Source organism: Myotis myotis, unplaced genomic scaffold (assembly GCF_014108235.1).
Source record: "Myotis myotis isolate mMyoMyo1 unplaced genomic scaffold, mMyoMyo1.p scaffold_m19_p_17, whole genome shotgun sequence".
Lineage (NCBI taxonomy): Eukaryota > Metazoa > Chordata > Mammalia > Chiroptera > Vespertilionidae > Myotis > Myotis myotis.
This window is the reverse complement of record NW_023416321.1, coordinates 2524718-2550392: the sequence shown is the minus strand read 5'-3', so window position 1 is coordinate 2550392 and position 25675 is coordinate 2524718. Positions and strand designations below refer to the sequence as shown.

The window sequence follows — 25675 nt, the reverse complement described above, 5'->3', positions numbered from 1 at the left end:
TTGATTTCTGAGAGAAAGGGAGAGAGAGAAACATCATTGATGAGAAAGAATCATTGAATGGCTGCCTCCTGCATGCCCCCCACTGGGGATCAGCCGCTGCAACCCAGGCATGTGCCTTGACCAGGAATAGAACTGTGACTTCCTGGTTCATAGGTTGATGCTCAACCAGTGTGCCACACGGGCCAGCTCTGCTACTTTATATTGTTTTCCCTGTTTGGATGCCTGACTGGGGTCAGAAGAAAGAGAAGAATCTGATCCATTCAGATTCAACCACTGGCTGCGGCCTCTCAGACACATCTCATTCTCACCAGAGCCCTCTTCAAGGGCATTTTCCCATTTTCCAGCTGAGGACACCGAGGTATCACGCCAGGACGGAGGCTGACACACAGGAGATGCTCAGTAAACCCTGTTTTGGGATTGAAGTGGAGGGAGAAACGTTCAATAAGCAGATCCCTCATCCCCACCGGGGGCTCGGTGGGGCCTCTGAGCTCTCGGTGAGGGTCGGTGGGAAGAGGCGTGGAGTACCCCGCAGGGCAGTCCCACGCGCCAACTCCGGAAACGCGGGGGCCCCCCATCTGCCTCCCCCCCTTGTCACCTCCCCACCACCCCCTCTTCAGAGGAGCCCCCAGTGCGGGGAGGTTCGGCGCCCCCACCAGGCTCCAGGGAAGCACAGGCGCCGCGCACACAGGTCCCGGCAGCGCCACACACACACACACACACACACATACACACACACACACACGCCCTCCCTCCAGTGTTTGCGGGGAGGTCAGTTCGCCGCTCAGCCCGGCACAGCCCGGACCCCGAGGACGCCAGAGGGCCCTGCGCCCCGGGGCTGGGCTGCCGGTGCCTCCGCAGGACCCGCCAGGGCCACCGGCAGCCCTGGGGGCATCCCACCCCGTCCGGCTCGCTCCTCCCCCTGGTCCCGCGCCCCTGGCTCCGGCTCCAGCCGCGGCGAAGCTCACTCGCCTGCAGCCCCGGGAGGGAGCCGCCGAAGCTGCGCTCGCCCAGACTCAGACGGCTGCGGGCGCCCGGGGAGCCTCGGGTTCGGCCGCACCATGAATGACTCGGGGGGCCCTGGGGCCGAGGACGCGGGCCAGGCGGGCGGCGGGGGCAGCTGGCAGCCCGAGGCGGTCATCGTGCCCACGCTCTTCGCGCTCATCTTCCTCGTGGGCACCGTGGGCAACAGCCTGGTGCTGGCCGTGCTGCTCCGCAGCGGCCGGGCGGTCAGCACCACCAACCTGTTCATCCTCAACCTGGGCGTGGCCGACCTGAGCTTCATCGTGTGCTGCGTGCCCTTCCAGGCCACCATCTACACCCTGGACGGCTGGGTGTTCGGCTCCCTGCTCTGCAAGGCCGTGCACTTCCTCATCTTCCTCACCATGCACGCCAGCAGCTTCACGCTGGCCGCCGTCTCGCTGGACAGGTCAGCGCGCCCCTGGCCCCGCAGGGCCGGCCACTGCGCAGGGGCGGGACTCGAGGGTCAAGGAAAGGGACAGAGAGTAGAAAAGGGCTCCACCACTCAGAGGAGCCGGGAGGGAGGGAAAGACAGGCAGGCAGGCGTGCTGGCGAGAGAGGAGTAATTAGGGGAGGTGGGGGGCTGCAGTGTCCCCCTATCAGCTGCGCCCTTGGCGCTGCAGCCTGGAGACCTCAGCTCTCCAGCGCCACCGGCAGCCAGCATAGCGCAGCGTTTGGGGTACAACGCGTTTTTCCCGAGCTTGGTCTTGCTTGAGGCTCAATGACCCGTGAGATTGGGTTGGGCGGGGTGACTGTGCCCACTGCAGAGACGAGGGAGGTCGCGGGGTTCAGAGTCGCCCATCCAGTACTTGTGTGCGGGAAGTCAGCGCTCATGGCGTCAAACTCAGCCTCGAAGCCACGGTTTGCTCGACGCCCTGGACTCTGGCACGGACTTGGGAATTTGGGTCCTTCGTGGGGGCCCATGCCACGCCCGAGGTCCCCTGGCTTGGTCCCACCCCTTCTGCACCCCACCTCCAGGCCCAGGTCAAGGGCAGGGAGAGGAACGCGCAGAACTCGCCCGCCCCCTAAGCCAGAGCGTGGAGGACACCTGGGGAGGAAAGGCGGGTCTGACCACGGTCTCTCCCCGCTCCCCTTGGTCCCCACGCGCTGCCCCTCTCCCCTGGGAAAGGAGCGAGGTGAGCCCGCCGTCCACACGCGCCTCCCAGGTCCACACGCGCCTCCCAGTTCCACACGCGCCTCCCAGTTCCACGCGCGCCTCCCAGTTCCACTGAGCGCGGAGTGTCGGTTCCGGAGCGCTGGTGCGGCCCAAGGCGCGTCCGCTTCCCGAAGGAGATTGCTCACCTGACTTCCCAGGCTGTCTCCTCAGGCGCCTGCCTGCGCCCACCTCTCCGGGCATCGTCCCTGGTGGGTAGCAGCCTCCCGGTGCCCCCCAGCCGGTTCCGACTCCACCCGGGTAGTAGCCCCGGAGAGAGCAGACGAGTGGCCTCTACGTGCGCCTTTCCTGCTGCTGGGTCGCCCTGGGTGGGTGTGCGCTGTGACCGTGCACTGAGGACCGTCCTGGAGAGCGGGTGTAGGGCCCGAGGTGCAAAGGTCCTGGGCTGAAGGCGCAAATCCGCTCGCTCGGCTGACATCTCCCCTCCCCGCTGACCCGCAGGTATCTGGCCATCCGCTACCCGCTGCGCTCCCGCGAACTGCGCACGCCTCGCAACGCGCTGGGGGCCATCGGGCTCATCTGGGGGCTGTCGTTGCTCTTCTCGGGGCCCTACCTGAGTTACTACCGCCAGTCGAGGCTGGCCAACCTGACCGTGTGCCACCCGGCGTGGAGCGCGCCCCGACGCTCTGCACCTTCGTCTTCAGCTACCTGCTGCCCTTGCTGGTGCTCGGCCTGACCTACGCGCGCACGCTGCGCTCCCTGTGGCGCGCGGTCGACCCCGGGGCTGCGGGCTCGGGCGCCCGGCGCGCCAAGCGCAAGGTGACGCGCATGATCGTCGTGGTGGCCGCGCTCTTCGGCCTCTGCTGGCTGCCCCACCACGCGCTCCTCCTCTGCGTGTGGTTCGGCCGCTTTCCCCTCACGCGCGCCACCTACGCGCTGCGCATCCTCTCGCACCTGGTCTCCTACGCCAACTCCTGCGTCAACCCCATCGTCTACGCGCTGGTCTCCAAGCACTTCCGCAAGGGGTTCCGCCAGGTCTGCGCCGGCCTGCTGCGCCGCGCCCCGCGCCGGACCTCGGGCCGCCGGCGCGTGGGGGCGCCGGGTCCCCGCGGGGGCAGCGTGCTGGAGCGCGAGTCCACGGACCTGACGCACGTGAGCGAGGCCGCCGGGCCGTCCGCCCCTGCGCCGGCGCCTCCCGGGGTCCCGGCCTCGTGCCAGGCCCCGGGTCCGTCCTGGCGGGACCAAAAGGTCCCCCACGGCAGCCTGACAGTTAATGAGACTTAGCGGGGACGCTCGTGTGGGAAAGGACTGGAGTCGGAGGTCGGGGGGATGGTGGATGGTTTCGTCTGTTAATAAAATGCGCAAACCGTTTCACGTGCCGTGTCTTGAGGGTCTGCGGTGAGATCTCTGGGACTTCACAGGGGAACTTGGGCTGATGGGGTGCGAGTGCGCGCGCTCAGGACAGCGGAGCTGAAACTCGGCCTAGAAATCCCTGAATGCGCGAGGCTGGGGAGCACGCGCCAGGCGAGGGCTCTTTGCACGCGGCCACCTGGAAGCGCCGGGTGCCAACAGATCGGCAAACCCGCTGCAGCGCCCCCGATGCGTGTGGCACCTAGGCAGGTTCCAGCCGTGGGCCCGTTTGAAATGAATAAAACTAAAAAAAAAAGGCCATACCCTTTTATGTAATGATGTTTACTTTGAATTTATATTAGTTCACACAAACACTCCATCCATGCTTTTGTTCCGGCCCTCCGATCCAGTTTAAGAACCCATTGTGGCCTTCGAGTCAAAAAGTTTGCCCACCCCTGGTTAAGCACTCGATACAGTGGGTCGATGAAGGACGCAGACACTATGTTCCTAGTAGCGTTCGTGCGTCCGCGTGTGGCGGGGCCTCGGCTGCTCCCAGCTCCCTGGGGCCCTTTCAGCAGCCCTATCGGTGCCTACAGACTGTAAGCCTTGGGGTGTCCGCCCCCCTCCCCGAGTGCAGCTCTCTGGGACCAGGTCTCCAACAGTTCGGGTTCTCCTTTGGGACAGGTAAGGCGCGCCCCACCCCGCAGGTCCTGTTCCGGGGCCACACCAGCGGCCCTGAGGCACTGCTGCCTGGCGCATCCTGAGAATCTGATACGAACTTTGCTCTTGAACTAGCCCCCACCCGACCCTGGGTCCCCCCCGCCCCCCCGAGTCCTTGAGCCAAGGCTTTTCACGTGAAGTCAGTCCAGTGTTTCAGGAGAGGCAGGTCCCTCTCCAAGGTGTGCCCATCTCACAGCGTTGAGTGCAGGGCACTTGGACAAGGGCGTGTTTTTAGCCAGGCGGGCCCCCACTGCGGAAAGGCACCTGCCTAGGCTGGAAGGACCGAGGCCGGGTGGGGCTGGGGGCAGCTCTGTGCTGGCCGTGAACTGGCAACCGGTTCCAGGTGGTGGAAGTGGGGCGGGACAGACAGCGAAGCCCAGGCAGGTGCAGGGTGGGCAGGGCTTGGTCCTGGGCTTTGTCTCCGGGTGTTTGCAGAACCCAGGGTGGGGTGGGGGTGCGGAGCCCAAGGCTCCAGGGTCATTGCACAGAGCAGCTGCCTTGACCGACTGCACCGTCCCCCAGAGAAGTGCCTGAAGCAGAGGTTGGCGTGGGCGCTGCTGCTCCACCTCCCCCTGCAGCCCCGTTGATGGCTCTGCGGCTCCTGCTCCAGCTCGCCCTGCTCGGTCTTGGCACCACCAGGCCCTTGGTCCGGGGCCGCAGCTTGCACGCACCAGCGGTTGGTAGGTGAAAGCCGTAAGGTCATGAGCTTTGGAATTTGGGCCCCAATGCACCCAGGTGACCTCGACCTCTATCCCTCAGCCTGGCCATCTTTCTTCAACCTCAACTCACCCCTGGAAGTTCATGAAACCATCCAGATTCCCAGCAACGGGAGCGCGCCCCTGCGCGTGGATGTGCAGGTGTTCGTGACAAACGTGTTCAACGTGGTGAGTGTCCCCCGGCCCAGGAGGGGCGGGACCCCAGTGCTGAGCGGGAAGGGATGGGACCACGTCCCTGGAGTGCTGTGCCCTCCTGCCCCGTTGTGTCATGTAGCAGCCCACCCTCAGGTGACGCGCTGCCCCTCCCCAGGACATCCTTCGGTACACGGTGTCCTCCATGCTGCTGCTCCGGCTGGTGAGAGCCCCCTGGGGGTGTGGCAGAGCCCGCTCTGAGTCCAGCTCAGAAGTACCGTCTCCATCAACCTGCCAAGCCGAGAGGCACGTACACAGAGCCTTAGTGGGGTCCTTGTGTCCCCAGTCCTGGCTGGACACGCGCCTGGCCTGGAACACGAGTGTGCACCCACGGCGCGCGCTTACACTGCCCTGGGACTCACTGTGGACACCGGAACTCACTATCCAAGAGGCGTGAGTTCTCGTCCCAGGAGCCACTGCATGTCCCTCTGTCTCCCCCCCGAGACCTTCAGTGAATGCCCTCTCCCGGTGACCCTGGCAGAGCACTGGCACGCCTTGCCTCCACTGCCCCGTGTTCCCCCTCCCTCTTGGGACCCTGAGGGCAGGGGATGGCAGCTGGGCATATGCCCGTCTCCCCCTGCAGAGGGGGTGGGCCTCTGGCTGTGGTGTCTTTCCCCGCAGGCTCTGGGTGGACTGGCAGGACCAGACCCCACAGGCCCAAGTGGACCAAGATGGCCACGTCGAGCTCGATCTGGCCCTCACCACGGAGACCAACTGTGACTTCGAGCTCCTCCACTTCCCCAGAGACCAGAGCAACTGCACCCTCAGCTTCTACGCCCTCAGCAACACGGGTGCTGACCAGCCGGGCGGGATGGATGGCGGGCTGTGTGCACACCCATCTGCCCGGGGGGCTCAGGGAGCCGGACCCACCCAGGAGCAGAGCGTGCTCCTCGCCCTGCACCTCCCACCCAGACAGCAGCCCGGCCCCACTGCAGGCTCCTCCCCTCCGCCTCGGCCAGCAAAGCAATTGCCCTCAGCAGCCAACAGCCGGGCCAAATGCAGCGGCCAGGCCGCTGGTGCCCGCTCAGGTTGCTGCGGCCTCACCCCTGGAGACATCCTGAAGGTGTAGCCACCCAGGCAATACCCCACACACCCACCGGGTGGTGTCCAGCTTGGCAGAAGGCCCACCCTTCCCTTACACCCTAGTATTTCAGATGTGAGATGAGACACTGGTCGATGAGTCCACAACGGCGCCCCTCCAAGCAGTGCTGCAAAGTGCATTTATTTTTACAATGGAAATCGGTCTGAGTCTGAAAATGCCCTTCCTCTAGGGGGGTGGGGGGAAGGTTGGGAAAGCCGTTGCATGGGCCATTGTCACCACCAAGTCTGCCCAGCAGCCACCAGAAGTCTCCATCACCGCTGGGCACCAGCTTGCCCCTGCCCCTGCCCCCAGGAGATGGGGGGGGGGGCGGTGGTATTTCTCAGCTCACTGCTCTCTCCCACCCTCCCCCAGTGATGGAGCTGGAGTTCCAGGCCCACGTGGTGAACGAGATCGTGAGTGTCAAGAGGGAGTATGTACTTCGGGATTTGAAAACCCAGGTCCCGCCCCAGCAGCTGGTGCCCTGCTTCCAGGTGAAGGTGAGTCGGCAGGTGGCTGACGAGGGCGGCAAGGGCATGAAGGATGCGGAGCCAGAGGCATGACAGCCTTCTGTTGCCCACCCCTGCACGCCCCCCAGGAAGCCCCAACCTTTCCCTTCCAGCTGCACCTACAGAACACAGCGCTGAAGGCCATCCTGGCTCTGCTGGTCCCCGGGGAGGCGCTGCTGTTGGCTGACATGTGCGGGGGGCTGCTGCCCCTGCAGGCCCCGGAGCGTATGGCGTACAAGGTGACCCTGCTGCTGGGCTACCTCGTCTTCCACTCCTCCCTGGTGCAGGTCCTGCCCAGCTCCTCCTCCTGCAACCCACTGCTCAGTAAGCCCTGTGCCCTCCCCTGGCCCCGGGCAGGACCACACTGCCCAGCCTTTCCCTCTGCTCAGCTCCGAGCCCTGGAGGCACAGGCCTGGCCCCTGACTTGGCCCCGCCCCTCCCCAGTTCACTACTTCACCATCCAGCTGCTGCTGCTCTTTGTCAGCACCGTGGAGACAGTGCTGTTGGCAGGGCTCCTGGCCCGGGACCACCTCAGGGCCAAGCGCAGCCCTGGCCCAGCCCCGAGAGGGGAGCAGCAAGCTCATGAGGAGGCAGGGCCGAATCCTGAAGGTGGGTGAGGAAGGAGGCTGGGAGCTGGTTTGATGGCAGAGCTGGCAAGCTGCACCCCTGGGGGTGGGGCGAGGGGTCGCTGGGCTGGAGGGCCCTGGCGCTCACTCTGCTGGCCCGTCCCTGAGCTTTACACGTCGGCCCTGGGAGCAGCAGGTCTGAGCAGGGAGCGAGGTGAGCTTCCCCGAGGCCTGGTGACTGCGCTCCGCGAGGTGACCCTGTGCCTTGGGAGCCTCTCCACAAGGCTTTCACCTCAAGGCGGCCTGCAGTGGGCCAGCCCACGGCCACTAGTTGGGAACCCATGGAAGGGAGAAACCTGCTGCCAGTGCTTGGGCTCCTGCTCCGGGAGAGGGGCGAGCCCTGGAGTGCAGCTCCTGCTCCTGCCTCTCCCCACAGAGGCCCCCGGAGGAGCGGGGTCACGGAGGAGCTGGGCTGAGGCTGCCGACCACACCTTCTTCCTGCTCTATGTGGCAGGGGTGGTGTGCAGCCAGTTCATCTTCATTGGACTCTGGATGTGGGCGACGTGCAAATCTGACCCAGCCCCTGGCGAGGCCGTACCCCACGGGGGACAGCCGAGGCCATAACAGGGCAGGGCCGGGGCAGCCGGCCTGGGGTGGGCCCTGCAGGGTCTCTGGAGACAGGGAGGGAGGCCAACTCTTCCCTAAGCCTGGAGGCCCTAGGCTCTCCCTTCTGTTAGCACACAAGCAACGAGTGTGAAATAAACCCATCACCCAAGTGCAACAGTGCTCCCCAAGGGTCTGCTTTCATTGAACTCAGCTGTTCACTCTTGTCCTGTGTAGGTGGGGCCCCCACTCCATGCCCGAACTTCTCACCAGTGGCCACCAGTCACCCAGCCCCGCCCCCACACCTGCTCCTTCTGTGACTCCAGCTGCTTGGCCTGGGCCAGGATTCAGGGCCCCGAGGGTCAGGCCGCCTGGGGTGGTCAAGACTCCTGGGTGCTGAGGTGTGCTGGACCCCAGGACTGGGGAGAGCGCCTCCTGGGGGCAGAACACCCAGCCCTTGGGATGTGGGCAATGGGGCATGTGTTGTCGGCACGGACCCTGAGCAGGTGAATCTTGCTGGGTTTTGCCCTCTGCGGCCATGTGGCCTGTGCCCTTCCACCCACATGCCTGAGCTGAAGGGGGCGCGTTCCCCCCAGCTGTGAACTGGGCTGGGGGGGGTGGTTCTGCCTCCTGCTCGTGCTCACAGGCAGCTTGGGCGAGGCCTTTGTCTTCCCCTCTGTCCCTTTCTGTCCTGAAGCCCTCACGTGGCCCCTGTAGGCTGTGGTGGGGACACAAACTCCAGGTGCACAGGAAGCCCGGTGCAGGGCAGTGCTGGTTTGGTGGGGAATGGGGGTGGGAGGGAGAGGGCACGGGGAGAGGCACACACCAGGACTCACGGGCCCAGGGCCAGGCTCCGGCCCAGGCAGTGAAGAAACATCCCTGTCCCAAAGGACACCACACTCCCCTGGCCCAGAGGCAGGTTAACACGGTTTATGTGTCCACACCGCGCTGCCTGGTGCCGCCAGGCGGGCAGCGCACAGCTCAGGCGGAGGTGTCAAAGAGGCGGTCGATCATGTCGCCCACCTGCTCCACGTGGTACTTGATGTACTTCTCAGGGTTCTTGGTGAAGGGCACGCTGCCGTACCTGCAGGCACTGAGGTCAGCAGGGAGGCCTTCCTCCTCCCCCGCTCCGCCGCAGGCTAAGGCCTTCCCGTGGGGTGTCCCTGAGGCAGGGCACTGAGCCGGGGTGGGGGGGCTCACCTGTGCAGAAAGGCCCCGTAGGTCTCCTTGACGATGTGCTTCTGAGCTTGGCGGATCTTGTCGCGCTGCTCCGTGTCGGGGATGGCCCAGGCCTTCTGGATCTTGCACAATTCTTCCAGGCCATCATTGAAGCCCTGCCGCCAGCAAGGTGGGGAGAGAAGGGACCCGGAGACAAATGTTTGGGGGTGTTGCTCTAGCAGCAGCAGCAGCAGTGGAGGGGACGGGGTCTCGACTCACCTTAAACCGCTCCTTGATCACCTGCCGCTCCTTGTCCCGGAGCTGGGGGCCGAGACAGCTCTCCTCAGAGAGGCGCCTGCCCCACCCCGCCCCCAGCGCCCTCCCCCAGCCCGCTCCTGCTGCCCCGAGGGCCACAGGCATCCCCTGCTCTCACCCCACAGGGACTCCTGTCCATTTTCTCCCAGAGGCATGACAAACAGGGTGACACCTGCTAGACACCCTTCCCAGCCCAGGCCCTCAGCCCACCTTGACTCCCGGCTGGAACACAGGTAGATTCTTCTCAGTGATGTAGTCGGTCACCTTTAACCAGCTGCCAGGGAGAGAAAGCAGAGGGGCAGCTCAGGCAGCTGCTGCTTCCTGGGGCTGGTTTGCTTTGTGTTTTATTTTATTTTTTAAATATATTTTATTGATTTTTTACAGAGAGGAAGGGAGATAGAGAGCCAGAAACATCGATGAGAGAGAAACATCGATTAGCTGCCTCCTGCACACCCCCCACTGGGGATGTGCCCGCAACCCAGGCACATGCCCCTGACCGGAATCGAACCCGGGACCCCTCAGTCCGCAGGCCGACGCTCCATCCACTGAGCCAAACCGGTTTCAGCTGTGTTTTATTTTTATCTCTTCATCTACTGGGCCGTATGGGGAGGGCAGGAATCCATCTGGGTCACAACTAAGCAAAACACAACTGAGGTTTCTCCTCGGGAATAAAGTGTTCGAGATGCTCGCTTTTAAAACTTACAGGAAACAGCAGTCAATACACTGAGCGAATACTAGTACTATCACCTCCGCTGCACGCAAGTGAAGACGGAGAAGCAGGGGAGGGGGGAAGGAGGCAGAGCAGACACTGGGAAAGGAGAGGAAGACGCCTCCAGGGGAAGGACAGAGGGAGAAACACCCGCAGCAGAAGAGGCAGCTCTGCAGAGGGAGCGCAGCCAAGGCCAAGTGCTCGTTCAACCTGCTCTTCGCTTGGGCCAAACGTTGCCCACGTTGACGTCAGCCCTTCAACTACGCTTAGCTTCACCCTCGCAAGCAGGCTGTTCTCTGCCCTCTGAGGCCCCCTAGGGAGCCAGCAAGGGGGGGGGGCTCCCATCGCCACCCCCTGAATTTGACTATAACACAAGAGAGGATTGGGGTCCACAGGGCAACAGTTTCCCGTTACTGACCCCACTCCGACTGGGCCCAGTGTCCTGAGACTGAGAAGGGAGCGTGAGTGGTGGGTACAGGGGTGGGGCGAGCGGAGGGCAGCCTCGCACCTGCGCTGGTAGGTCTGGATCTGCTGCTCGATGTGCTCCCGGTAGGAGCGCTCGGCGGTCTTCTGGGTCACAGCCACCAGCTGGATCAGCTCCGACCTGGGGGGGGCGGAGGGGGCAGAGTAGAGGGGACGGGATTGGCTGTGGGCCTGGGCAGCAGCACCAGGGGGCCTGCCCTTCCCACCCCACCTTCACGAGCTCTAAGAAGGCAGCACACACGCCCCTGGTCCTGGGGCCGCGAGGAGTAAAGCCCTGCCCTCCCACTGGGCACACGGAGGGCACGCCAGCCCCGAGCGCCTACTTCTCCAGGGCCTTGAGGATGTAGTTGTAGTTGTTGTGCAGGAAGATGGCGCTCAGAGCTGGGTCCTCATACACCTTGGACTTGCTCAGCAAGTTCAGCTGCAGGTTCCCCAGGACTTTACCTGCACAGGGAACGATGTGGCCACGCCCACATGGCAGTGTGACCAAAGCGACCCCATCCCAGGCCCCACAAACCAAGTCCTACCTGTCGCTCCTGTCCCTCCCCGGCTCCAGGCGCCACAAGCCTCAGGAGCCCTTTGCCCAGCCCCCTCCGCCCCTGAACCAGAGGTTAGGTTATTCCAAGGTTGGGGCTCAGGAGCCGGGGGGTCGGGGTGAGGGGTGGGGGGAGATGGGATGGGATGGGAATAGCAGGAGAGCACAAAATGGAGGCGGAGCTAAGCAGGGATGGGGCGGGGCTGCTGCCGGCTGCAGACTCACAGATGTAGGTGCTCAGGAGGCGCCTGCTGAACTCGGAGCTGTAGCTGGTGGCTGAGGAGCTGGTCTCTGAGAGAGAGAGAGTCCTGCTATGGCCGCGGTGGCAGCCTGGACCCTCTCTGGCCTCCCCTCAGCCCCAGGGGCAGTGGAGGGCAGGTGCGGGGGGGCCTCTGCGCCTCCTTCCTCTGGCTGCTGGGACAGAGGGAGCTGGCGCAGAGCTGGTGTCCGCGGGCTCAGCTCCCGCCCGCTGCATGGAGCGCTGCCTCGGACTCTTTCTGGAGCCCAGGGCCAGCCCCTCTGTGCTCCAGGGTGGCCCAGGGTCAGCAGGGAGGCCGGCAGGACCTCCAACGCCCGCCCCCTGCTGGTGGCATCCAGGCCCACCTATCCCATCTGTCAGGACGGGAGTCAGAATAGGCTCCATGGCCTCCCCCTTCCCTACATCCCACCTCCTCTATGGTGCCCTGCTGTACAGAGGGGGCCTGCCTACACAGCGCAAGGGCCAAGGTGGGGCGCGGGTGGGCAGGCAGGAGCTGGGCTGGGCTGGAGGGTGTCCCAGTAACCTCAGAGACAGAAAGTGGCCGTGAGGAGCTGCGAGAGCGGGAAGCACCCTGAAGGGACCATGTGCCCTCTGACCCCCACTCCCCAACAGGTGCTGAGTCTGCCAGGGGCCTCTGTCCCCAGGGAACCTCACTCCCGGGGCTTCCAGAGGGAGGATGGGGCTGCAGAGCCCCGCCGCTTACCTCGGGGGTCTAAAGGAATATTGTATGTGTCCCCAAGAACTACGGAGTGAAAAGCAGTGCGACAGGGGAAGGAGGAGACAAAGACGGGAGAAAGATGCAAAGTGCAAAATCAGGTTAGAAACAGCTGTGTCCTCCCATCAAGCAGACCGCTCCCCATGACAGCCAGGACAGACAGCGGGACACACCCAAGCCAGACCCACGGGGACCAGGGAGCACGCAGGAAAGTGGAGGCCTGAGAGTCACAGGCCGAGGCTGCCCCTGGCTCTGTGCCCTCAGATGGAGGAGCAAGGGGGTCCGGGGCCCAGACATGCCGGGCTGGGTCTCAGTGCTTGCAATGGCTGGAAATGCGTGTACCCTCCTGTGCCAACCTCAGGAAGATACCAGGCTGCCCCCGAGATGCCAGCCTCCCAGTGTCCACTGAGTGAGACTCATTGGGGGGACAAGGGAGCACAGAGAAGGGGTAGGAATCTGGACGGAGGGCGGGGCAGAAGAGTGCCCTCCAGAGGGAGCCTAGGGGCAGAGGTACTGCGGGAAAGGCAGTCAAACCCACTCTCCTGGCGCTCAGCCCTGAGGGCCCGGCTCAGGGTCCTGCCACAGGCCACGTCGCCACCCCACTGCACAGGCTGCAGGCGATCTCCACCAGAGGCGGCAGTGCCGCTGGGGGCCTAACCCCACCTCTCCAGGCAAGAGGGAGAAGGGAGGCACGGGGTTGGGGGCCCCACTGGGAGGGGCCAAGTACCTTGGGAGGCCAGCATGGCACCTGCCGTCTCCTGGAAGTCCAGCAGCTGCTGCAGGAAAAGGATGGCCTGTGTGGGGAAGGGGCCAGGAAGGTCAAGGCAGGACCAGAGGCCAGGTCCCTCCCACCGCAACACCCTGTGTGACAGGGCACATCCAGGGCCCGGGGCTGCCAACTCTGATCCCACTTTGGGTTCGGGCTTCGAGGGCAGGCCAGGTCTGCTGAGGGTGCTCAGCACTTCGAGGTTCTGGTGAGGTCCCCCCTCACCCCCCGGGTCCCGGGCAGCACGTACGTTGCTGGTGAGCTCGTGCACGGTGCCGTCCTTGGGCATGTTGTACTCCTTGTCCGGGTCATTCTGTGGAAACAGCCACTCCCTGGAAGAGCTCCCAAGGAGGCCCCACCTCACCCAAGCCCCTCAGCCTGCTCCTGGCGCCACCTCTTGGCAGACAGGTGTCAGGACACCCTTAAGGCACAAAGGGGAGCAAGATGCACATGCCAGAAAACGAGGGCGGGGGGCAGGTGCCTCAGGCCTGGAGCCCCCAGAGAGGGAGGCGATGGGTGCTGACAGGAGTCATCCCTCCAGCAGACCTGACCTGCTCAGAGCCTACCCCCTGCCCACAGCCAGGCGGCCCTGCAGTGGGAGGAGGGAGATCACCTTGATGTTGTCAGCGAAGTCCTCCAGCGCTTTGGCACCAACGGTCTCCATGGAGGTGATGAGGCCGGGCAGCTTGTTCTTGGTGCTGGCGGCTGTTCCCTGAGCGGCACAGAGCGGCACAGCTGCCACTGTCCCCGCCGCCAGTGGGCGTGCAGCCCCTTCCTTCCAGCTGCTCCCCTGCCCTCCCCCAGGGGATGCCTCTGTCACCCTCCTCCCCACGCCCCCAAGCGCCTCGCCGACCACGTACCTGGAGCACCTGGTCGAACTCGGGCTTGGTCTGCTTGAGGTGCCGCAGGATGGGGAAGATGGCGAGCACTGCCGAGAAGTCGTGTCTGACGATGGCCTTCCGGGCAGCGGACACGATGTTCTCCCCCTCGAGCATCAGCCCCTCCAGTGCATCCTGAGGGTGAGGACACGGCTTAGGGGGCCAGAGGCAAGAGCTGGCTCCCGGGGACGGTGAGGGGAGGCAGCGCGCTTCTGATGGGAGGTGCCGACCAGACACACCGCCAGGACAGAGGCCCGGGACGCGGGGGAGGAGGTGGCTGTATTGGAGGCTACAGACACAGTCAAGGCCCGCGCTGCGGTGACAGCTCTGTAAGGCCCCGGCCCGGGCGGGGCAGCACCTGGATCAGGGAGTCGAAGGTCTTCTTCTGATGGTGCTCGGGGATGACCTCCACCAGCAGCTGGTACTCGCTCTGCGCCAGCTTGACGAAGGCGCTGACGCAGTGAATGTAGGCGTCGGTCTCCACGTCCAGCATGTCGTCTCTCCCTGCGGGACAGCGGTGCGCTGAGCTGCTGGGCTGGGGACAGCCCTCTCCCTGCTGCGGGGTGAGGGTCTCCCCAGCTCCCGGCCGGGGTCCAGACTGGCCGCAGACGGGGAGGAGGGAGACTGTGCGGGCAGAGAGCTGAGGACGCCAGCAGGCCCCACGGGCTGAAGGGGAAATGGCTGGGTCCAGCCTTTGTCCTGGCTTCACTCTGAGCTCTGCCACGGGCGGGATTTATGGCCGAGTGCCAGGTGCAGGTGTGGGCGACAGATAAAGGGGAAGAGGAGGATCCCTAAATGGACTCCCTGGAGAGGGAATGGCCTTAGGATTGAGGAGTCCGGATTGTAAGGAAAGAGGGCAGCTGGGGGGCAGGCGGCAGTGTCCACCAAGGAGACAGCCATCTCAGAAAACGCTGGGCCTACGAGGGCGGTGGCCAGCCCAGCCAGGCTTCCGGAACCTGTAGGAAGGCCGTGGGCACCGGCCTATGAGGCCAGCTGGCCCAGGGTTAAAGTTTAAGAAGCAGCGTGAGCCCCAGAGAGGGAGGGCTCCTTGGCTATCAGCTGCCCCAGGAGGAGACTGGATCCCACAGCTGGAGGCTGGGGCAGGGGACCTAGTGCTATGCGCCCAGGGACGGGCTCCTGGGAGTCGGAGCTGTTGGTGAAGCCGGTGTCGGGCTCCCTGCCCTCCAGGGAGCCACCTCCCCTCTCTGCCCGCCGTCCAAGGAGCAGACACTTCTCCCCTTGGCCCGGCCCTGAGAGCCGGGTGCACACTCCCAGCTGTAGGGCGGCAAGGAGACCTCGTGCCCGAAGGAGAGCGAGATGGAAGGAGAGAACAGGTCTGGCCCATCCTCTGGGCCCTCTGGTGGCTGCTGGGAAGGCAGCGGCGGCTGCCCGCGGCTGGGCTGGGCTGGGCTGGGCTGGGCTGCGTACTCACCGGCCAGCGGCCCGTGCTTGTCGTTCAGGGCCTCGGACAGGTGCTTAACTCGGGAATCATGCTGGTGACCTAGCGAGACGTCAGCCGCACAAACACAAGCAGCGTTTATCCAGGGGCCGGGCGGGCTGGCCTCGGGGACCGGGAAGAAGCCCTCGATCTCCGGAGGGTGTGAGGGGGTGTCGGGGAGGGGCATTGGAGGGGCTCTGAGCCCCTCCTCTGCCGCGGGCCACCCTGGGAACAGCCGTTTCAAGCCTGACTTGCAGCGCCCGGACCAAGCCCGGAGGCCAAGAGAAAGCCGCGAGGCCAAGGAGAGTTGAGGGGCTTCTGGCAGCCGTGGAGCGTGGAGCGGCTGGTGCCTGGCCCCAGGGGGTGATCTTGCCGGACATGGGGAGACCCAGTTAGAGAACTGTCACTGCGAGGGACTGGGGACAGCCTCCTTCCCGTCCCAGCTCATTCTTAGGGAGGAGGGCCAGGTCCTCCAGGGGCGGGGGGCTATTCTCCTGACATGAGAAAGGGATGTGCCGACCTGCTGCCTGTCCCCTTGCTGCACCCCCTCCCCCTTATAAAGTTGGGGTGACCAGGAGGCCTAGGCCAGCTTGGTCCTGCCACCGCTGATCTCAGCATGAAAGGGCTGCCCACGGCCAAGAACTCTCTCTGAGTTCAAACAGGAGACAAGGACAGAGACAGGGAGGGGAGGGGAGGGGAGCCCCAGGGAGGGCAGAGCTGCCATCAGCCAGACAGGACCAGGCCAAGGCCACGAAACCTGTCCCTGCGCCAGCTGGAGCGAGTGGCACAGGGACGGGCAGCCCCACCCGTCCCCTCTCAGGGTTCCCCCGAGGCCCTCCTGGGGCTGGAGGCTCTGCCCTGCCGCGGGAGTGAACACACGGAGGAGGAGGGAACGGGAGAGGAACACGGGGTGATTACCTTCCAGAGGAATGAGGTTAGAGCCCCCCTTTTTCCCATCTAGACCATGCTGGGAATACTGTTTCAGAAGGTTCTGAGCCTTACGGATCGTCCCTGTCACCAGAGCCACACAGAGAGGAGATAAGAAGACCTGGGAAACGAGTGAGAGAAAACAGCAGCGGCCCTCCACGCCCAGCCCACGCCCAGCCCCCCGACAGTGAGCACGCCCAGTCCCGCCTCCCCCAGCAGACCTTCCCCAGGCCGCCGGGGACCCAGCAGATGGAGACGAAGGGGTGGACACATTCCCTGGGGCCTCCCGTCCTGCTGCTGACCCTCTGTTCTGGCCTGAGCTCATTGGAGGGTACGTGGAGGGTGAAGGAGACGAGGTGGGCAAAGGTCCACCAAGAGGAGCCCCAGGAAAAAGGACCCCAAAACCCAAACAGGCTTGGGCTCTCACACCCGGAGTTACGACCCAGGACAGAGCGCGGGCACCTGGAGGCTGGGAGGCCTGTGCCCCGCGGAGCACCAGGCACAGCTCTCTGGGCATGCTGTGTTGGCAAGTAGCCAAACAGCAGTCAGAAAGCAGCATGGGAGCTGGCGAGACGGGAAGGAGCCCCCCGGGAGGGCAGTGCCAGGACGAAGGCTGGAGGCCCGGGGGCAGCCTGGCCCACACACTGAGGTTACCCAAACCACCAAAGCGACTGCAAAAGCTCAAGGGCAAGAGGGGCCAACAGAGCCTCACAGAGAGCCGGGAGGCCAGTAGGAAAGGGCGCATGCTCTTGGCACGGGGGAAAACAACAGTTAGTGTCACAGTCAAAACAACGAAAACAAACTGCAGCATCTGCAGCCGCGGGTCAGCCACTCGGACGAGACACCGCAGGGCGGAACATGTGGGAAATAAACCAGCACCTCACACAGCGAGCGCGCCGCCTGCACCGCAGCCCATCCCCTGCCTCGAGCCCGAGGAGCGCGGGTGAAAAGAGGCAGGGCCTGGGGCCCATTTCGTCCTGTTCGCACCACGCCACCATTAGCCGCTAAAAACACGCGGCCCCGGCTCCACATCTGCCTCCCTGTGCAGTGAGCGGCGCTAAGGAGCACCTCAGGTTCCACCCGCAGCCGAGCGGGAGCCCAGCCCGCACAGGGCATGGGTGTGAAGCGGGGCTGCTTGTTGGCAGCTGCCAAGACCACCAGGCACCCAATTGCCATGGACGTGCTAAGGCTGGCGCTTCATGGCCACCTACCTTCTCCCTGCTCCTCTCCCCCCGCCAGAACTGATGAACCAGGCCCGGTTCCCTAGTCCCGACACCAGTCCTGAGCCCACCAGCTCCGGACAACCCTCGAACCCCCACAGGAGCATGGGGGGGTTTCCCTCTTGGGTCTACAAGCCAAGGAGGAATTCAGTCCACGGTGAGCCCTCCTCCCGGAAGGCCCTGTCCCTGCATGGCCGGCCAGCACCCCACGGCAGAGCACATCGGATCCCAGGGCCTCCCGGGGCCGTCAGAGAAGAGACGGACGGGAACTGAGCACAGACCGCTGGCCCAGGCGGCCTCCCAGACACAGCCCCTGCTCAGCACACAGGCAGAGAGGATGGGGCGGCCCGCCTGCAGCAGCCACAGCCTCGGCCAAGCCCGCCGGCCCAGTGGAGTCACGGATTTTCTGGGGGAGCGGCCGGGGCACCCACACTGGAGGGGAGAAGGCAGTGCCTTCCTTCCAGGCCCCCCACCTTCCCTAACACTCTCCTGGCTGTGCCCCCAGGGCAGCGTCTGCTCTGCCACGTTTCCAAACCCTAAGGAGTGCGAACAGACACCCTCAGAGGGGCAGGGCAGGCAGGGCCGGACAGAGGAAGGGGGAAGCTCTACACCCAGCCTCTCCCCGGGGCGGGTCCCGCAGGCCACCCCTGGGGCAGTGCCTGCAGCTTGAACCCAGGCCTGCCAAGCTGTGGGTGCAGACAGAACACTGTTTACTTGCACAGACTGTGGGGACATGATGCAGGGACAAGGATGTGAGCTGTTCATCCAGAACACCACAACCCACGGCCCAGGCCTCTCGCCCTCAGCACCCTCCCCCTACGGCCCGCCACAAGGCACGAACTCGCAGGGCGGCCTGAAAGCCGGGCGCACTTCCTCCGTGAGGGCTGACTGTGAAAGTTTAAAGTCTCCCACCCACTTCTCAGCCATGTGCCACTTCCAGCCGCCCTGGCTCGCTGGGAGGTGAAGGCTGCCCTGTCCCATCCCCCGAGCTTGGCTGTCGCAGCCTGGCCTCCTGGCGGGACAACAGGAGAGGAGCAGGGGCCCAGCAAGGGGCTCTTCCCTGGCTGCACCCCATTCCCCTGCCTCTCCACATCTCTGACGCCCCTCCCTCCTCCAAAGACATGGATGCAGCCCCCAGACCCTGCTGAGCAGCAGGAAGAGACCCTCGGTGGGGCCTTGCTGGGGGGCAGACACTGGCTTTCTGTCCTGTCTGCCTGCAGCTGGAGGGGTGGACGCTGCGAACCCCAGGGTGGCCAAAAGCAACGCAGGTCCCACCGCCTTCTGGCTGGAGCTTAAAGGGCCGGGGCGGGGACTCACCTGGACGCTTGATGGGCTTCTTGGTGGGCGTATCTTTCCTCTTGTTGGGGATGGCGGGGGAGTAGGGAACCCCAGAGGCAGAGCTGTTCTTCCGGAAGTGCTCCTTCAGGCCCTTGATGGAGCGGTCCAGCTGGCTGGAGCGGATCTGGTAGTAGACGTTCATGAAATCTGAGGAGAGATGAGGCGATGGGCCTGTGGCAGCCGGTCCCGGCCTTTCCCCTCTTGACCAGCTCCGCGGGGCGGCAGTGCGCCCACTATTTCTACTTGCTAACCCCTTCTAGCACCTCCTCGGGCTCACAGCCACCCACGGGGCCTTGCCCCGAATCAGGCAAAGTCTTTAAAGGGAAAGTATCCCCCAATAGAACTGATGATTTTTTTTAAGTTTTGAAGCTAAGTATTTTCAGATAAAAAATATAAAGATTAGGTAAGGAGTCAAAGGATATGAGTAATTTATAGGAGGCACAGAGACAACAAATGTCAGTGAATGAAAAAAACACTATTATCTTTGGCCATTACAAAATTATTTTATTAAATTTTATTGATTTGAGAGAGAGAGAGAAGCATAGATGTGAGACAGAAACATCGATTAGTTGCCTCCTGTACGCACCCTGACTGGGGATTGAACCCACTACCTAGGTATGTGCTCTGACTGGGAATCGACCCCACAACCTTTTGGTGTACGAGACGACACTCCAACCCACTGAGCCACCCGGCCATGGCTAAACTTTTTATTAAAAAAAAAAATTGCCCTCTCCCTGGGCCTGCCCTGCTGTTGGCCCTCCGGCCGGCCGGCCCCTCACCTTGGTTGTGGCCGAATTCCACCAGCCAGCGGGAGATGCGGATCACGTCCAGGAGCACACCCTCCGGCAGGTGCTCCAGGGGCACCTCCTCCTGGATCTCCAGCTCCTCCTCCCCACTGATCAGATCCAGGATGAGCACCGGGGAGACCGCCTTACTGTGCCGAGTCATCAGGCTGCGGAACTCCGACTCCAGGGACTCCTTCCCCCTCTCGAACAGCAGCTTCTGCAGGGGCGAGGGGAGGAGGGAGGAGGGCCCACTGCGGCGGCAGCATTCCGCTCGCCCGCCCCTCCCGCCTCTGCCTGCACTTCCTTGACCCAGAGAAGAAAGGCAGGAGGCCTTCCTTGGTCCTTCCTTCACTCAGGTTCTCGCTAACTGGATGCTCACAGGTGAAACCCAGGGCTGTGTAAGCAGATGCTGCATGAACACTGGCTGATCACCTTCTCACTGCACTACCAATCTGTCTTCTTGTTAGAAAAGGGTTTGCAAGGAAAGAACTAGATCAGTGATGGTCAGCCTATGGCACGCGTGTCAGAGGTGACACGCGAACTCATTCTTTTGGTTGATTTTTCTTTGTTAAATGGCATTTAAATATAAAAAAAATATCAAAAATATAAATCTTTGTTTTACTATGGTTCCAAATATCAAAAAATTTCTATATGTGACACGGCACCAGAGTTAAGTTAGGGTTTTTCAAAATGCTGACACGCCGAGCTCAAAAGGTTCGCCATCACTGAACTAGATCAATTGAACTGTCACATTAAAAGCTTTTGTGCTGTAAATGATACCATCAAAAAAAGTAAAAAAAACCCCACAGAATGAAATTATTTGCAAATCATATATCTGATAAAGGACAGGTATCCAGAACATATAAGAGAACTGGAAACATGTTCATACAAAATCATGAAATACATCAGACAGAGAAAGACAAATATCGTATGGTTTCACTTATATGTGGGATCTAAAAAACAAAATAAACAAATGAAACAGAAATAAATGCTCAGGTGCAGAGAACAAATTGGTGGTCGCCAGATGGGAGGGGAGTTGGAGGGATAGATGGAAAAGGTTAGGGATTACCAAGTACAAATTGGTGTTTATTCAAACAGTCCCAGGGATGATGTAAAATACAGCATTGGGAATACAATCAATAATATTGTAATAACTATGTATGGTGTCAAGTAGGTACTAGACTTATAAGGGTGATCACTTCATAAGGAACATAAATGTCTAATCACTACACTTAAAACTAATAAGATTGCATGTCAACTGTAATATAAAAATAAATTTTTTTTTAATATATTTTATTGATTTTTACAGAGAGGAAGGGAGAGAGACAGAGAGTCAGAAACATCGACGAGAGAGAATCATCGATCAGCTGCCTCCTGCACATCTCCCACTGGGGACATGCCCGCAACCCAGGCACATGCCCCCGACCGGAATCGAACCTGGGACTCTTCAGTCCGCAGGCCGACGCTCCATCCACTGAGCCAAACCGGTTTCGGCATAAAAATAAATTTTTAATAAAAATAGTGAGATTGTTAAGTTTTATATTATGTACTTTTTACCACAATAAGAAAACCCCAAATGCATTTCTAAAAATCAAAAGTTAAATTTATATTGTTGCCCTGACTGGTTTGGCTCAGTGGATAGAGCGTTGGCCTGCGGACTCAAGGGTCCCAGGTTCGATTCCAGTCAAAGGCATGTACCTTGGTTGCCAGCACATCCCCAGTAGGGGGCGTGCAGGGGGCAGCTGATCGATGTTTCTCTCTCATAGATGTTTCTAGCTCTCTATCCCTCTCCCTTCCTCTCTGTAAAAAAATCAATAAAATATATTTAAGAAAACTTTATATTGTAAAGTAATTTATAAACTTGTTAAGTTATGCAAATGCAATAAAAATGTATATCTGGTGCTCGCTTCGGCAGCTTACAGAGAAGATTAGCATGCCCCCTGCACAAGGATGACACACAAATTCATGAAGCGTTCCATATTTGAAAAAAAAAAAAAAAGTATATCTGTAGCCCTAGGCGGTTGGCTCAGTGGACAGAGCATCGACCTGCAAACTGAAAGGTCCCGGGTTTGATTCCGGTCAAGGGCACATGCCCGGGTTGCGGGCTGGATCCCCAGTGTGGGGCATGCAGGAGGCAACTGATCAATGATTCTCTCTCATCATTGATGTTTCTATCTCCCTCTTCCTCTCCCTTCCTCTGAAATCAATAAAAAAAAAATTTTTTTAAATGTGTATATCTGTCATTCCTGAGGTAGAGTACTTCAGGACCACAGTATGTGTACTATATTAGTGCTACGTTTATTCCACTACATTCTCCTTTAAGCTGGTTCAGTCTCTCAGGAGACCAGGGCAGGGACTAACGTCCCCACACCTCCCCCCTTACCCTGCTGGCCCCTTACCACTTTGTTGAGCTCTGGGCTGTCTGGGCTGTTGTCCTGGAAATACTCCACAGCCTTCTGAATCTTGGCCATGCTTCCCAGGTACTCGTCCAGCCTCCCTGTGGGGCTGGGAAGGAACAAAGCTGTGTCAGCCTGGCTGGATGGAAGAGGAAGAGCGGGACCCATGTGGAGGGGGAAGAAGAGAATGAATACCGGGGACTCCAGGCTCAAATATATTCTACCCCCTCCCCCTTCTACGCCGCTGGTCCAGGAGGCATCAAGAATGTCAACAATAAATTAACAAAAAATAAAAGAAAAAGTCAATTACAAAAAAAAAACACAATGAAAGGAGTGTGACCCCTGGCCTAGCTCACCCCTCCCTGATGACCTTCTCGGTGTCGCTGGCCACATGGTAGTAGCTGATGACGTGGTCCAGGCAGGACAGAGTCTTCTCCACGTTCTCCTGCAGCCGCTGCAGGTTCTCTGTCTGCTTGTGCACGGGGATGATGGAGTTCTCCAGCTTCATCAGGCGGCTCTCAAAGGACGAGAGGATGGACACCTGGGGGGGACACGTGCTCTCAGGCTCCCAGGCACCGCCAGGTCTCCGGCCTTCGCTGCTTTTTCTCTGGTTTTCCAGACAATAAGCTCCACGAGGGAAGGGCCGGGGGTGCAGCTGTTCACCCGTGTCCTCAGCACATAGGAGGTGGTCCAAACACATTGGATGAAATTTGATTCGAAGGCAAGGCAAGCAACAAAGGACCTTCCCCCAAGATAAGCACCCCGGATGGTTTCCCTTCCACCCTTTGAAGCCAAATCTCAATGTCTGGTCTTTCTGAGGCTTTCCTAGACCGAACAGGGCGTAGCTGCATATGGAGTCGCCTCAAATGCATTGTTGGCACTTGCAAAAGCCTCTCTCGCTAAGGGCGAATCTCACCACATAAGGACTAGGACAGTGGTCGGCCAACTCATTAGTCAACAGAGCCAAATATCAACAGTACAACGATCGAAATTTCTTTTGAGAGCCAAATTTTTTAAACTTAAACTATATAGGTAGGTACATTGTTATTAACTTAATTAGGGTACTCCTAAGGCTTAGGAAGAGCCACACTCAAGGGGCCAAAGAGCCGCATGTGGCTCTCGAGCCGCAGTTTGCCGACCACGGTACTAGGACTCCATGACTGTGTCACTCCATGCATACACCAAGCTTGTATCTCCCCCACCTGTGCTTTACAGTCCCCTCCGGAAATAAACCTCATATTTGTGGAGCACCTACTGTATACCAGGTGCTGAGCAAGACGGGCCCCATGGATTGGCTCCTATGACCTTCACAGCCACAGGGGGAGGGTGGCACTGTCCCTGTCTTATCATATGAGTTAACTGAGGCTCAGAGTTACCTGCCAGGAGCCACACACACACAAGTGGAGGGTGAGGACTAGATCCCGGATCTGTCCGATTTCAGAGCTCATCCTACCCCAGAGCCCTGGGGGAGGGAGATGGCTGAGTCTGGTCTGCCCTCAGCAGCCTCAGAAGTGCCACCCCTGCCCTCCGCCCGTCCCGGCCCACCCAAGTCAGCCTCACTGCGTTTGCAGGAGACGAAGGGGAGGGCGTGGAGAGACCAAGCCCAGGCCAGCGGGGCAGCAGCATCCTCAGGGAGCAGGCGGACCAGGGGAAGGCGACGAGGTAAGGGACACGCCCGCCACACTGCTGCCGGAGAAACCCACCCAATACCATTCCTACCCAGGCCAGAACCCCAGGCCTTACGGACCGGACCGGACCGGACCCGCCAGGTCGCCGAGCTCTCCTGCGGGGTCTGAGGCCTGCAGCCCCGCCCAGCTGAGGGTTACTCACCATGTTCCTGGTGAGCTGGTCGCTCTTCTCCAGGCTGTCTCGGATGAAGGACAGCGTCTCCTCCTCCTGGGGGCGCGGAGGGGCGGCATCACCAGAAGCCCGCGGCTGCCGATCACCGCGGCCCGGCTCCTGGCAGCGAGTGCCCCCTCTGCCCCCCGCCTCCTTCCAGAGGGGATGCCGGGCCTCGGCGCCTTCCCTCCCCGCCGCCCCCGCCGCCCCCGCCCGGGTCTCACCTGCTTCAGCTTGTCCTCGATCTCCCGCCGCCGGGCGGACGCCTCCTGCGGGGGAATCATCCCTGCGGCCCCGCGCCGCTTCCCCTTCCAGTGTTTTGTGTCGGCGCGCGTCCCTCCTCGGCCTCCGTCCCCGTTACACCCACTTCCGCTCCTGGCCCCGCCCCGAGCGCACTGGTGGGGCCATGTTGGGAGTGGCAGGCGGAAGTGCTCGCGGGGCCCGGAAACGGGCTGGGGACGCAGCCATCTTGGGTGTGGCCAAGGGTGGCCCCGCGGAAAAGCCGGGAGAGCCGCGCCCAGCACTTCGCTTCCCTGAACCACACCGCGCCCACAGTGGACGCTCAGAAAAGTATATCGCTAGCATCGTGCCTTGTATGTCTAGGGAAGGCACTCCTTTATGGTTGTGAACAAATACTGTCTTTTTTTGCCCCAAATCTTTATTGTTGAAAGTATAACTTATGTCCCCCTTTTCCCTCAATTGACCCCTTTTAGCCCGCCCCCGCCCCTATGGTCTGTGTCTATGGGTTATGCACACATGCATACAATGAACAGATACTTTCAACTTTATACAATCTCATTGCATTTTTTAAAATATTTTTTTTATAAATATAGTTTATTGATTTTTTACAGAGGAAGGGAAAGGAATAGAGATTTAGAAATATCGATGAGAAAGAAGCATTGATCAGCTGCCTCCTGCACACCCCCTACTGGGGATGTGCCTGCAACCAAGGTATATGCCCTAGACCGGAATCGAACCTGGGACCCTTCAATCTGCAGGCCGAGGCTCTATCCACTGAGCCAAACAGGCTAGGGCAATCGCATTGCATTTTTAAAAAAATATATTTTATTGATTTTTTACAGAGAGGAAGGGAGAGGGATAGAGAGTTAGAAACATCGATGAGAGAGAAACATCAGCTGCCTCCTGCACACCCCAAACTGGGGATGTGCCGCAACCAAGGTACATGCCCTTGACCGGAATCGAACCTGGGACTCTTCAGTCCGCAGGCCGGCGCTCTAGCCACTGAGCCAAACTGGTCAGGGCTGTGTGTGCTTTTCTGCATTTTCTCAAATTTCCTGCACCAAGTGTAACTTGGGAGCCAGCTGCGATGTAGTGAGAGCCCTGTTTGCCATCGCTGTCACCCGCCCCCGCTCCCCATCTTGGCTAATCCTCGCGGTAAGCTTCCGGGTGGGGCACGGCGCTGTGTCCCTGCAGCAGCGCAGGAAGCGGGCTCAGCGGGTCGCTGCCTCAGTCAACGCAGCTGCGGGGACGTCTGATCCCGCCCTCCTCCCAGGCTCAGGACGTGGGTTTGTTGCTCTGCAAAGCTGCCAATCTGATGGTCAGGAAAAGCCACTGTGGCCCTAACCGGTTTGGCTCAGTGGATGGAGCGTCGGCCTGCGGACTGAAGGGTCCCAGGTCTGATTCCGGTCAGGGGCGTGTACCTTGGTTGCGGGCACATCCCCCGTCGGGAGTGTGCAGGAGGCAGCTGATCAATGTTTCTAGCTCTCTATCCCTCTCCCTTCCTCTCTGTAAAAAATCAATAAAATATATTTTTAAAAAAAGAAAAGCCACTGTGGAAAGCAGGTTATTTTTATGACCACCATAGCTAAAAAAAAGTGGTCAGAATGAAAAGATGAATTTAACTTCATGCTCAGCCCAGTGTGAGGCATGCAGGGGAGACACTGATGCAGTAATTCCCCGCGAGACTCGGCACAAGCTGCTTCCGCAGAGGAGCAAGCGGTGGTTCAAGTGCAGGTGCGGAGCCTCGGTTTTCCTTCGCCACCTTGTGCAGGGCACCAGGCTGCCCACCATAGCCGAGCCCCCCGCTGC

The 25675-nt window shown here is 61.0% G+C and overlaps 3 protein-coding genes and 1 non-coding gene across 9 annotated transcripts; 3 read left to right on the top strand and 1 right to left on the bottom strand.

Annotated features, from left to right (window-relative positions):
* Positions 1–836: 836 nt before the first annotated feature.
* Positions 837–3445, top strand: GALR2 (galanin receptor 2). The gene is given in 3 exon segments (XM_036342202.1): positions 837–1426; positions 2633–2814; positions 2817–3445. Coding segments are annotated over 3 exon segments (1149 nt in total). The 5' UTR covers positions 837–1058; the 3' UTR covers positions 3416–3445.
* Positions 3446–4787: 1342 nt separating this feature from the next.
* On the top strand, positions 4788–7913 carry ZACN (zinc activated ion channel). Its single transcript, XM_036339468.1, has 9 exons — positions 4788–4881; positions 4961–5085; positions 5228–5272; positions 5396–5502; positions 5731–5900; positions 6563–6687; positions 6810–7020; positions 7141–7305; positions 7699–7913. Exons 1-9 carry the CDS (start codon positions 4788–4790, stop codon positions 7884–7886), a joined length of 1230 nt encoding a protein of 409 aa, XP_036195361.1. The 3' UTR covers positions 7887–7913.
* On the bottom strand, positions 6316–24011 carry EXOC7 (exocyst complex component 7). 6 transcript variants are annotated; one of them, XM_036340196.1, is made up of 21 exons: positions 23851–24011; positions 23618–23683; positions 22144–22328; positions 21791–21896; positions 19386–19608; positions 18586–18753; positions 16040–16132; positions 15116–15184; positions 14042–14187; positions 13666–13818; positions 13419–13517; positions 13056–13118; positions 12767–12833; positions 12028–12066; positions 11291–11356; positions 10854–10974; positions 10556–10651; positions 9549–9612; positions 9303–9344; positions 9066–9199; positions 6316–8949 (listed from the first exon to the last, which is right to left on the bottom strand). In XM_036340196.1, the coding sequence occupies exons 1-21, from the start codon at positions 23908–23910 to the stop codon at positions 8847–8849; spliced, it is 2163 nt and encodes a 720-aa protein (XP_036196089.1). In that variant the 5' UTR covers positions 23911–24011; the 3' UTR covers positions 6316–8846. The 6 variants fall into 6 exon arrangements, with proteins under 6 accessions (XP_036196089.1, XP_036196090.1, XP_036196091.1 ...); XM_036340197.1 differs by lacking the exon at positions 12028–12066; XM_036340198.1 differs by lacking the exon at positions 16040–16132.
* LOC118672526 lies at positions 21273–21376 on the top strand. The gene has a single exon (XR_004973092.1). It is a non-coding gene; the product is annotated as a U6 spliceosomal RNA (small nuclear RNA).
* Positions 24012–25675: the final 1664 nt, after the last annotated feature.